This window comes from Bidens hawaiensis, unplaced genomic scaffold (genome assembly GCF_021521415.1).
Source record: "Bidens hawaiensis isolate Kalapana, Puna unplaced genomic scaffold, B.hawaiensis_p1.1 tig00015187_1, whole genome shotgun sequence".
In the NCBI taxonomy this organism is placed as follows: Eukaryota; Viridiplantae; Streptophyta; class Magnoliopsida; order Asterales; family Asteraceae; genus Bidens; species Bidens hawaiensis.
Genome location: NW_027492345.1, coordinates 332,399 through 346,071, shown reverse-complemented (window position 1 = coordinate 346,071; position 13,673 = coordinate 332,399). Strand labels below are relative to the sequence as shown.

The 13,673-nt window shown below is 33.5% G+C and overlaps 1 protein-coding gene across 1 annotated transcript; it reads right to left on the bottom strand.

The window, feature by feature from the left end:
- Positions 1–6,962: 6,962 nt before the first annotated feature.
- Positions 6,963–7,403, bottom strand: LOC143548475 (uncharacterized). The gene has a single exon (XM_077039634.1). It carries the CDS (start codon positions 7,401–7,403, stop codon positions 6,963–6,965), a length of 441 nt encoding a protein of 146 aa, XP_076895749.1.
- Positions 7,404–13,673: the final 6,270 nt, after the last annotated feature.

Here is a 13,673-nt window from a genome sequence, read left to right as displayed (position 1 = left end):
TCGTATAAACTGCAAAGAACAGACTCTTTGTTTTCTCCGTACGTACACTAATAAGTCACGCGTGAACCGTATGAGTCACACGGGCTTGTAGAGACACATGGGGTGGTGTTTGTATAACATATATCCCATTTTTAACCTATGGTACGATGGTAATACCATCTGATTTACTTCTAAAAATAAATAAGAAAATGACTATTTAATAAAATCACAACATAAACCACAACTACTATTCTCGGGTATCACCAGGGTTTTGTCTCATACGCATGTAGCTAACCGTAAAGGTTCCCAACTTTCGATATGTTATTGCAAGCCTTATTAATTGTTTTAGGAATTTTACTTTAGTTTGGCCGATTATGTAGGAATCCGGCGACGGCTACATGTCTGTGATTTAAACAAAACAAATATTAATTAAGTTAATGTGATTTAAATCTCAAACCCTGATTTTCTTTCTTGTTATTAACTATTTAACCAGGTTTTTAGCTGTGAATCTACATGTGAGAGTTTTCAGGTATTATGTTTACATAATCAACCCTAATTTTTGCTTAAATATGATGATTTGATTATGCCATATTTTGAAAAAGTATTGAACTGTGATGATGTTTAACTTTTGGGTTTGAATCTTAGGAAACAAAGAAGCTAAACAATGAGCTTCAAGAATGTAGACCGACTTAGGGGCTGTTTGGTTCATTCAGATCTGAATGAGCCAGATCTGAATAAACCTCTGTCCCATCCGGCAACAACATGAGTCTGAATGATTCAGACCCAATTTTAACTATTCAGATGTCTTTTTGTCTGGAACCAAACAGCCTGAAGTCTGAATGAAACAGATGTTTTCATCTGAATGGTTTCATTCAGAATGTAAACAAACAGCCCCTTAGCATCTAGCCTGAAGAGATTCTATCACACATACTCTCTAATGCCTACAAAATTTGCGGTGCAAACTTGCATTTTATCTAAAAGATGGAGCATACTTGGATGTTAATTATAAATCTTGACTTAGATGATGCACCACCCAAATGTTTAAGTAGCATGCAAACATTAGGGGATCAGGTATTAGTGTTTTTCAAAACAACGCAACTTCAATCACTTTTGTTAGACTTATCTAGAAAGTGGTTTCAAAAGTTGAGCATATCAAGTTGGATTTATAAGGCAATTATGTTAAATGTTCGTGAGCTTGACATACAAATGAAAATGCTCGAGATTCCTTCATGCTTTTTCACTTTCACATCTCTCACAAAATTAAGAATATACGTCACACCTAGCTTAGAGCCTAAAAGTGTGACTAATAGTTAGTACGTGTTTTGTAAATATATCATATTTACGGGTTTATTTTAGCAGAGGACTTTTAATTATAAAATATTAATTTACATTGAAAATTTACTCAAGAATTAAATGCAAGTATCTAGTTTACAAAATCTCGTTACATAATATTACAAAGATTTAATTATCAAAATCAAGCCATCTTCATGTTGCGAGCATCTAACTCCATAATGGCTCCGTATCCTTGCTACAGCTGTTTACTTAGTTACCAAAAATGTGAAAAAAATACGTCAGCGATATGCTGGTGAAACGTTTGACTCTAAAATCATTTAACTTATTGTTACAATACAAATATAGTTTTTTTATACAAGCTCAGCGGATCGTCTCTTATTTTCGGTATTTGTACCACTGCCATACACACACAATTCAAAGGTTCTCCGAGCCACCTAACCCATTGGAGAACTGGTTATGACTGACATTAGCATATATATCATGCTGTGGTTAGTTATGTTTGGATCTAGACACATGTGTAATGAGTTGCACTTTTATTTTCTATTTGAATTATAACGTTTTTAGAGATCATGTAATCTTATGTAAACGTTTGACTAACTCTTTAAGACGAACAACCCATTCATCTTATACAGTATAAATCTATTTTGACTGTCTGTAAAGGTTTAACGTGTTCACATGTACCATTGGTGGTTCGTTTGAAAACGCTCTTGAATGAATGATGTTAACCTATATTTAAATAGGTTTATATAAATACCTGGATGGTGTTTCTTGATCTAGCTACAGACCACACTAGCCTGGTTTTGTCGTTAAAACCTCGTTTTATAAAGACTGATTCGGTTTATAGGTTTAAAATTAATTTCCTTTAAAATAATGAATTTCAATATGAGACGGACCGAATCATAATGAGACGGTCTGTATAATCATGACATGCCGTCACAAGTATGAACCTTTGACCCGTATCAAAAGTTGGGATGAGATGGACCGTATAATGATAAGACGGTCCGTATAATCTTACTGTTTGGCCCGTTAAGTCTAAAAATCATTTTGACATCTTTCCAACGATTGTTTAAGTGTTCTATGATCTTATGCATGTATAAAAACACTTATATAACTTTCGTAATCTATTTTGACTAAGGGTTGATTGATAATAGCATGGATACTCGCTTAAATATAATAACCAAACTTAAACGAGTGTCTAATTATGCCTACCTTACTTCCAAGCTAAGTCAGAATCTAGGATTGATTTGTGAATGCTCCTAACACCTTTGGAACACTTGATCAGAACTTGAACTTTACCATAACCTAATCCTTGGATTTTTCTTTCTTCACACACTTGAAACACTTAAACACCAGTTTTACTTGCTTTGAGAGTATGATAATGATTCAAGGAAGTGTTGTGCATGAAATGAATGTTTAAGGGTCTATTTATAGGCCTGCTCGCTTGGATGAGTCAACAATGGGTGTAAGACACGTAGCAAACGATTTTGACATCTCATGTTGTCATATGGGATTAGATGGACCGTATAATTATGAGACGGACCGTCTCATAATTGCATCCCGCCCTGTCTCAACTAGGAAACCTTTGGGTCTGGGTTTGGTATGATGCGGGTTGTCTAATACTGAGATGGTCCGTCTCATTCAACTTTTGCATAATTGCATGTTGGATCCTATACTTTAAGTTTGGAAAAATGACCAAATGGTCCTTTAACTTTGAAAGTTGGCAAAAATGGCATGGAAATTTTAGGATTGTTACATCCTCCCCATCTTTAGAAAAATCTTGTCTTCGAGATTTATTGGAATAGATGTGGGTATTTCTCTTTCATTTCGGATTCGAGTTCCCATGTATACTTGGGACCGCGTCTGAAGTCCAATAAACCTTGACTAACTTGAGTCATTTTCGTTTGAGGAACTTGGTCATACTATCTTCGATTTGAATTTTTTGTTCCACAAATTTGAGATTCTTATTGATTTCAACATCTTTTAAAGGCATTGCAAGACGGTCCGTATAATGATAAGACGATCCGTATAATCTTACTGTTTGGCCCGTTAAGTCTAAAAATCATTTTGACATCTTTCCAACGATTGTTTAAGTGTTCTATGATCTTATGCATGTATAAAAACACTTATATAACTTTCGTAATCTATTTTGACTAAGGGTTGATTGATAATAGCATGGATACTCGCTTAAATATAATAACCAAACTTAAACGAGTGTCTAATTATGCCTACCTTACTTCCAAGCTAAGTCAGAATCTAGGATTGATTTGTGAATGCTCCTAACACCTTTGGAACACTTGATCAGAACTTGAACTTTACCATAACCTAATCCTTGGATTTTTCTTTCTTAACACACTTGAAACACTTAAACACCAGTTTTACTTGCTTTGAGAGTATGATAATGATTCAAGGAAGTGTTGTACATGAAATGAATGTTTAAGGGTCTATTTATAGGCCTGCTCGCTTGGATGAGTCAACAATGGGTGTAAGACACGTAGCAAACGATTTTGACATCTCATGTTGTCATATGGGATTAGATGGACCGTATAATTATGAGACGGACCGTCTCATAATTGCAGCCCGCCCTGTCTCAACTAGGAAACCTTTGGGTCTGGGTTTGGTATGATGCGGGTTGTCTAATACTGAGATGGTCCGTCTCATTCAACTTTTGCATAATTGCATGTTGGATCCTATACTTTAAGTTTGGAAAAATGACCAAATGGTCCTTTAACTTTGAAAGTTGGCAAAAATGGCATGGAAATTTTAGGATTGTTACATCCTCCCCATCTTTAGAAAAATCTTGTCTTCGAGATTTATTGGAATAGATGTGGGTATTTCTCTTTCATTTCGGATTCGAGTTCCCATGTATACTCGGGACCGCGTCTGAAGTCCAATAAACCTTGACTAACTTGAGTCATTTTCGTTTGAGGAACTTGGTCATACAATCTTCGATTTGAATTTTTTGTTCCACAAATTTGAGATTCTTATTGATTTCAACATCTTTTAAAGGCATTGCAAGAGATTCATCAACTAAACATTTGCGTAAGTTTGACACATGAAATACATCATGTATGCCTTTCATTTCTTTTGGTAGTTCTAATCGATAGGCAACTGGTTTGATCTTTTCGAGAATTTTGAAAGGTCTAACGAAACGAGAACCTAGTTTTCCTTTCTTCCAAACTGAACTACACCTTTCCAAGGGGATACTTTAAGTAATGTCGTGTCCCCTTCTTGAAATTCTAATGGTTTGCGGGCGAATGCCAGCATAGCTCTTCTGCCTGTCTTTAACCATTCTCTAACGTGTGTTATTTGGTCAATTGTTCTTTGAACAATCTCAAGTCTTGACAACTGATTGTCTCCAATTCAATACCAACATTGGTGCATTCTGTATTTCCATTCATATAGTTGATGTGCTGAAAGCGGTCTATAAAATATTACCCTAACCTAGACAGTCTAGTTTTAAATTTATAAACCTAGACTATCCTAATGCTAGACCATTAGACAGACAAGTGTACCTATCAACTGCAGTAAAGCCTAATGAAGTCCGGATGTCGAACCCAAAGGACACTAGCGACACCTAAACTAGACCCTGACTAATAACTTAATTAAATAGATTTAATTGTTTTTGTGTTTTTTTTATTTATTAACTATAAACTAAAAAATACTTAAACTAAAATGATACTGACACTAATAGACATTAACTCGATTATCTAGACAAACTCAAAGATCGGAGAAGCACTTCCTAGGTTTAGAATCATACTTATGAATCTTGGATCTCTCTCAGCTATAGAAACTATGACGGAACCGGGATCTTAAAATACGACACCCTTAGACAACCTAGTGGATCCCTGATCATTCTTCGGGTGTCACCTAAAAGGAAACCATAAGGGGTGTTTAAACTTACTGATTAGTTGGATTACCTGTCAGTCTCTCCAACAATACTAAAGTACCCTAAAAGATAGATTACCTATCAGTCTTACTATCTCAATACACCCTAAGGTGCAAGGGGTAACCTAAGAACAATCGATAAGACACGGAATTACAATGAAACTAGGGAAATCTAGGAAACCTCCTGTCAGAGCGTTCTAGCCTAAACGCCTAATCCCAAGGACAACCCGACTATCTATTACCTCTCAGTCTCTAGATAGGTAGAATATAAAATCTTAATAAATCACCAACCAATGTTCCTATGGATTACTACGTCTAGTAAAACCATAAAATAATCACAAACACATAGTAAGCGACCTAAATATGCGTCTATAACTGAAAGACTTTCGACAAAACACATACTTTACAAAGATCAATAATAAATCAAAATTATATATGCAAACACATCAAATCAATTATAAAAAGATTCTCTACTTTAATATTAATCCAACATTAAAATCCGAAGGCCAAGAAAAAACCTCAAATCACAAAGTAGTCATCAAAAACCTAGGTAGCTAAAGGGTTTAGCCAACAACCATACTAAAAAAATAAACCAAAATAAACAAGGTCAAACCGAATGATCATGATTTTTGATGAGTAGATGTAAAACTTGCTTGCTCTTTCTCTCTCTCTCTCTTTTTTAATTCCTTGCGGCTGTTGTGTGCAAATCTTCTATACGAATCCAAACAGGGGAAACCCTGTTGACTGCCTCCTCCCCAAAAAATTCCTTACGTATGCCTCCAAGGGTTTTTCTTCTTTTTAAGCAGCTTGTTCATTAGCCCATTTACACCAATTTGACATGCTAGCCTTGTCGATGGCCCAACCCAGTAGAACTAATAAATGAAATTCGTTTGTTGATGCATGTCCACTTCAATCTTTTGCCTGCCATATTGAAACATAATAATTAAGAAGCATATATTACTTAAATCATTCATTTATTTTATTCAAAACCCATTATTATGTTAAATAATAAAATATAACAATCTTGTATAACACACAGATCAAATGTGACTGAATAAAATAAACTAATCAGTAGCGTTATTATTAATTTGATTTACTAGTTTGAGCTCGTTACCTCTAAAATCCTTAAAAACCCACATATGAACCACATTGGAGTAATATTAAATAAAAACAACCCAAAAGCTACCAAAAGTGTGGAGAATGTTTATTATAGTTTATATATAATTTAGCCCATATCAATAGTGCTTCAAATGGTGCCATTTGAATACTTGCACAATAACTGTTGTTGTAAGAGAATTCCATTAGAGATAGATGAGTGTCCCAACTACTTCCTAAATATATTACACAAGCGCGAAGCATGTCTTTCAAAGTTTGGATGGTTCTTTCACTTTGTCCATCAGTTTGAGGATGATAGGTTGTACTTAAATTTATGCGCGTATCCATAGCTTTTTGAAAAGTTATTCAAAAATTTATTGTGAAACGACTATCTCTACCTGAGATGAGATGATAGATAATGGCACACCATTCAGAGATACTATGTTTTCCATATACTGTGCTAATCTATCCATGTTGTATGATTCTTGAATTGGAACGAAATGGGCAGACTTGGCAAGTCTATCTACAATAACCTAGATTGTATCATAGATGAGAAGTTTTAGGTAACTTCATAATGAAATCCATAGTTATCATATCCCATTTCCATATTGGTATTTCTGGTTGCTATAATAAGTCTAACGGCTTTTGATGTTCTGCTTTTACTTTGGAACATGTTAAACATTAAGCAACATATATAACAATGTCTTTCTTCATAACAATCCACCAGTAATCGCTCTTAAAATCAACCAGTAATCGCTCTTGAGATTATGATAAATCTTGTCACTTCCGAGATGCATCTTATATTTTGATTTGTAAGCTTCTTCAGGAATCCTTTCTCGTAAGTTGCCAATAATTAGTATCCATTTTCTGTTACTCAGTCTGAGTATTTCATAATTACCCTTAAGTAACTGGTCAATGGCACTGTTTTCCTTTCCAGCTTTTATATTTCCTTCTTCCAGTGCTAACTTCTGAGCTTCTTTTATTTGACTAAGCAAGTCAATCTTGAGTTCTAATATAAGAGCATGACCTCTTTTTGGTTTTTCATGTTCTTTTCTGCTTAACGCGTCTGCTACTACGTTGGCTTTTCCTTTACGATATATTATCTCGCAGTCGTAGTCATTAGAAGTTTCCATCCAATGTCTTTGCCTCATATTTAATTCTTTTGGATCGAATATGTGCTTCAAACTTTTGTGATTAGTATAGATTGTGAATTTAAGACCATACAGATAATGCCGGCATAGTTTCAACAAGAAAATTATGGCGCCTAACTCAAGGTCGTGTGTGGTGTAATTCTTCTCATAAACTTTTAATTGTCTAGAATCATAAGCGATAACTTCATTTCGTTGCACTAAGACACATCCCATACCCGGGTGCAAAGCATCACAGTGTATGGTAAAGTTATTTAAACCTTCTAGCAAAGCCAAGATAGGTGCTTTTGTTAGCTTCTGTTTTTAAAGTTTCAAAGGCTTCTTCCTGTTTTGGTCCCCATTAAAATTTGGTTGATATTCTAGTAAGTGAGGTTAAAGGGACAGCTATCCTAGAGAAATTTTGAATAAATCTTCGGTAATACCCAGTTAACCCTAGGAAACTTCTAACTTGATTCGGTGTCTTGGGTCTTTCCCATTTATTAATGGCTTTAATCTTTGCGGGATAAATTTGAATACCACTCGCGTTTACTATGTTTCCAAGAAATTAAACTTATGGTAACCAGAATTTACACTTAGAAAATTTAGCGTATAGTTTCTTGTTTCTATGGATTTCAAGTATAATTCTAAGATGAATCTGGTGATCCTCTTTATATTTTGAATGGATAAGAATTTCATCAATGAATATAATAAAAACCTTGTCTAAATAGGGTTTGCAAATCCGGTTCATCATGTCCATGAATGCTGCTGGAGCATTAGTCAACCCAAATGGCATGACTATGAATTCATAATGTCCATATCTGGTTCGGAATTGTCTTTGGAATATCTTCTTCTTGAACCCTTAACTGAGGATATCGTGTTGGAGCACTAGTCAACCCAGATAATGGTTGACCTTGGCTTTTGTTTATGTTCATCGTGAAACACCGTACATCTTTCCAAATAACCAAAGAATTTAGAATTTCATGTAATTAAGCATGGTAAATGATTTGACCGGATTAAATAAATAACCATTATTGTAGCTTTCCCACATTAAACCCTTGATTTCTTCCCTAAAAAAATATTTACCTAAAATAATCTATTGATTTATATTTAGGGAAGATTGAAAAATTAACATAATCTTTTATTGCTTAACGGGTCAAACAGATAGAGAATTGACCAAAGTGAGTTTTTAATGCATACTCAAAAGTGATTTATTGTATTACTTGGATGATAATTATATTAATATAACTTTGTCATCATATTAAACACGTTATAATTCCTTATGAAATATTTGACAAAAAGTGTTCCAAAGTCAGCCTGACATCTGCTAAAACATTTCAGCCTACTAATGCAATGAACCAATGATTAAAAAACCATACTTTTTACAATAATCAACCTACTGATGCAATGAGCCAATGATGCAACACATGAAATGTCACAGCCCTAGACCTTATACCCCCGGAGGGGAGCCATGAACATCGAGTGGTGGTATCGATATTTATTAATAAAATGTTTAGCAGTGGAAAATTCATCAGGACCGTAGTTAGAAAAATTAATCAGAGTTATAAAAACACCATGATTCTAATTTCATAAACTTGGAGTAAAACCCATATTTATACAAACATAAGTTTTATATTGTTAAACCCTAATTTACAAAACAAATTTCTTTATTCCAATGACAAGCTACTTATTTAAGCTGGAAGCCCGCATGCATCATTCAATTGCCTCTAACAAGTTACCTGAAACATGTTTAAAAACATATGATCAGCAAGAAATACTGATGAGTACATTCATTTGTAAATAACACATTTACAGTTACAGCATTAAGATGTTTTTACATCAGCATGCTTACAAATTACCAAAAGGTACTTGTCACTCGACCGCATCTATGACTGCGGTTGGCTAACACTTGTCCAATAAGTAATGTGTAATAGCCCAGTAGGCAAGCCTAGTATACAAAACCCCAGAATACCAGTAGTAACCATCCTGCAAGTCTACCAAGACTTAATTGCTGTAATGTAATTAAAATATTTTGAAAGCATTTGGACTATCTATCATGAGTTTGATAAGTTTAAAAATCATCATGACAGTATTGGAAAACAAGTTTTCTCACGCAAATGTGAGTTGCACAAAAACTCAAATGGCTCACCTTGCAAGTTTGTAATTAAAGAGCGTTTCTTGGTATTAAGCACAATGTAGTATATCTAGATTAGTATAAACACAATAATAATAACGATAATAACAAGATTAGAAACTTTACAAGATGGCACACTGTCTTATCTTGTTCAGGCAGAGCTTTTGTATTCGCATGTAAAAGTTTCTTTCGATCGGAGAGGGTATCGTTACGACTACTCGAGGGTATTTATACCAATTTCTTAATAAAGCAAAGAGTGAGAGATGTTTGAGAGAACGAGAGAATTTGTATGAAAATGAGCGAGAAATGAAGGCCATGATCCATCCCTTTTACAGTTAATTTTTGGTCCGGTCATGTATCGCGATGGACAAAAACAAAGGTCGTCGCGTAGCACGACGAGCCTATAGCTCTGTCGAATCAGCCCTGGGTAGGTCACGTGGCACGCCATGTGGCAGGCAACGTGCCATGGTTGTGTTGCCTCCACGTCACGAGTGCAAAGTGCGTCATCAAAGCGCCACTTAGCACCCATCGCCCTTCGCCCGAGCCCGTGACCGTGCGCATCGAGTGCTTCACACCCTCCTCTAGGACCACTGAGTGTGTCTTGTCATACAAGAATATTATCAGCTAAGCTCTCTTTCTTATAAAGGGCTTACAAGTTTTGTAATCTAGCGTTGTGGGACAAGAACTTACTTTCTTATTTACACCAAGGTGGAAGCATTCCATTTTTCTTTCTACCACCAATGCGAGATGGAATTCACTTCTTTTATTTTCTCCATTATTTCTTTTTGCTTATATTATGGTTTGTTATATGAAATCTAATCTTTCCCTTTTTAACTTCAAATGTTAATGCACAACTTATTTACTGGAATTATAGGTGAGTATATCTTCAATTAATTTATAGAGATTGAAAGTTAAAATTGATTTTGAGATTTAAAACTAATAATGATAGGTTTCCAGGTTTTATGTAACATTTCGAATTTTCTAAACCGTATTCGTTTGCGTTTAACCCAACCCGAAACATTTTAGATCTTTATTAATAATCAAAATTAAAATAATTTTAAATATTTAAGTTTCTAATATTCACTTTAGGCCCTCGTACTTTAAATAATGTTTAATTCCTATTTATATTATCAAAAGTTCATTAAAATGATCAAAGACCAAACTATAAGGACTAAACTTGTAAAAACTTAAATTCCCTCTTAGAAAAATTTATAAACATTATTTATTTAGTTAAATGCTTCAAACTTTTACACATTATTTTGAATCCCGACTCGTCCTCGAGTCATCACTTGCACAATTCTATTACGCTTCTCGATTATTCCACGTTGACTCATTCCAACAACTTACCCATCATCTTATAAAGCGTCATCTTTGGACCTCATAGAATTTCTTTCCTAGGAATCAATCATCGTAATCAACGTCGTTTACCTACTAGAATCGACAAGGAGTTTGCTGCTGTATTCTGTTAACCAAACGACCGCCAATCTCGACAAAACTAAAATACACCGAACAAGAAATCTTATACTAACTCATATTCGTTAATATATATATATATATATATATATTATTTAAATCATCTTTTCTTATTTATATCCATATTCTCAAACTATAAGTGCATTTAAATCCTTACCCTCAACTTTAATTATAAATATTTTATTACTTCCTATCTTTCCTCAACTTCATGTTAGTTTTCACAACTTACTTTCCATTTTATAAATCTTTATTATTAAAATTCAATTATGGTAAATTTTATTATTATCCTCTAAACTTAATTTTCATTTAAAAAAAATCATCCATTAATTCATTTAACTTTACATTAAATTCACTTTTTGATTAAATCCCCACAGAAATCCATTTAGTCACTAATTTTCGTTATTTAGTTGCAATTAAACGATGGTTCATAAATAGTTCAACTCCCCACTTTGATTTTTAATATAATAAAAATTTTGAACGTTTTAATGATAAATTCGTAGTTGTTAGAATAGTCATGGTGGTTCATACATTTCTAGCCTCACATTTATCTTATTTTATTATATGCTTCACATCTTATTTTTGGTATCACAATTAATTTAAAATTTGTTATTTACTCGAATTTCCATTATCGATAATTCAACTTTCTTATTCCTAATATTTATAACGTTTTTGTGAAAAAAAACCACGAATTCCCAATTTAATCTAATTTAATATCTTCAATTACCTACTTTATATTTTATTTAATTTTAAAGATTTAATTGTAATAGGACTATCTCGGTGATTCGGGAATATCTGCTTCCCAGTTTAATCTATTAACAAATTAATTCAAATACGTATATTTTTGCATTATCATTAATATTTAAATTATTAATTTCTAACTATTATAATATTTTAGAATATCTTAATTGAATTAATCTAATCTCAAAATCACAAACTTGAAAAGCTATGACTTTATATTAACTTCTCTTTAAGTTCTCAAACTAACCAAACTCGACTCATCAAAATTTTTTATGTTTAAACTTATACTATCGATCTTAAAAACTTCATCCCTAAAGAATACGATCTTTAAAGATTCCGCATGCTATTAACTATTTTAAGATTTGTTATAAATTAACTTTTGTGCATTTTATCTCCTGAATAAAATTCCTTTCATCAAGGTAGACTTAGTAGAATCTTGTACATATACCTCAATTCCTTAGTCTCGATTATCATGATTCATAAATAACCTTTATTTCACGAAATTTGTTTCCTTCATAAGCAAAAGATATTTTAGAACTTACCTTATTTTATTAATCAAACTCGAACATTCATTAAATATCTCTTGAATTTAAAAATTTTTCAAAGCGTTTGCTTCTTTCCAAATGATGGTTTTAAATGTTTTATAAACCACATGATGAAACGGATTATGCGGACCCTCCGACGATCTAAATAGTTATGGGTCGACACGTAATTACCAAAATCCTCGCATGGAAATCATGATACGTACAATTATGTGCCATGATTTAGAACCTAAAGTAGCTTGGGTAACGGTACGAATGATGAGATGATAAGGACATGGTGGATACGCCGCTAATACATCCTATATATAAGTGCCCGTATCGGATTGTGTGACAATCGTCAATTTCAGGTTAACTCCGTTAACTCAACTCCGTTAATTCAAACTTAAAGATCATTGGATCTATAACGCACACCTCATTACATTTAAACTAGGATTTAAATGACGCTTGACACTTACTACATGTGTAGTCTTTCGGGATTTGCACCGAAACGCAAACGAGTTGACGCAAACGATTGGTGAATAAACGAAAAACGCCAAAACAATAATTATGTGATAATCATGTGTTAGACTTATGTGTTATGTGATAACATTGTTATAAACGTTAACTAAATGTGCTAGAACTAGTTAATTAAGCTAGAAAAGTAACATTTGAAAGTGGAGGGACCTAGATGTAACATGATTGTTATTAAATAATATTAAGCTAAAACCCTAGCCTCTCTTTCTCTCTCAAAACCGATCGGCCAGCCCCCCTTCTCCCTTGTTCTTGGCTGCCGTCAATCACACACACACATACATACAAGAATCGTTCAAGTTTATTGGAGATTAAGGTGCTAGGAAGGTATAAACATCTATCCTATGCATCCTCTATGCTTAATCTTGATTTTGAATGGGTTAATTATAAACCCTAGGTCCGATTTTTCATATGTATATGTGTTCATAGGTTTTATTTTGATTTGATGATGTATTGATGATGATTTGATGACTAGAATTGATATTGTTACATGTTAATTGTTGTGTCTTTGATTTTGAGATCAAATAAAACCCTAACCATGTATGAATGGTGTAATTGATATGCATGGATAGTGGTTATGTGGTCTAGAATGTTATATGAATGAATTGTGGTCTATAGATGGTTAATATGTTGAGTTTTGTTGCAAACAGTTTCTGGACAGACTGTGTTGTTGATGTTCAATTGACTGTATCGGGGTGTAAATGTGAAAATTGGTTGAGATTATTGATACTACAGTAAACTAGGTTGAGTCTAGTTTCTAAATAATATAAATTTGCAATTTTTGGACGTGTAAAAGTTAACCTTTATGATTTTACAAAAACGTTGTGCAAAGCTGAGTTGTTAGACTTGCTGTTAGGTTGTTTTGTAAATATTATATCTCACGAATTACGAGACCAATTG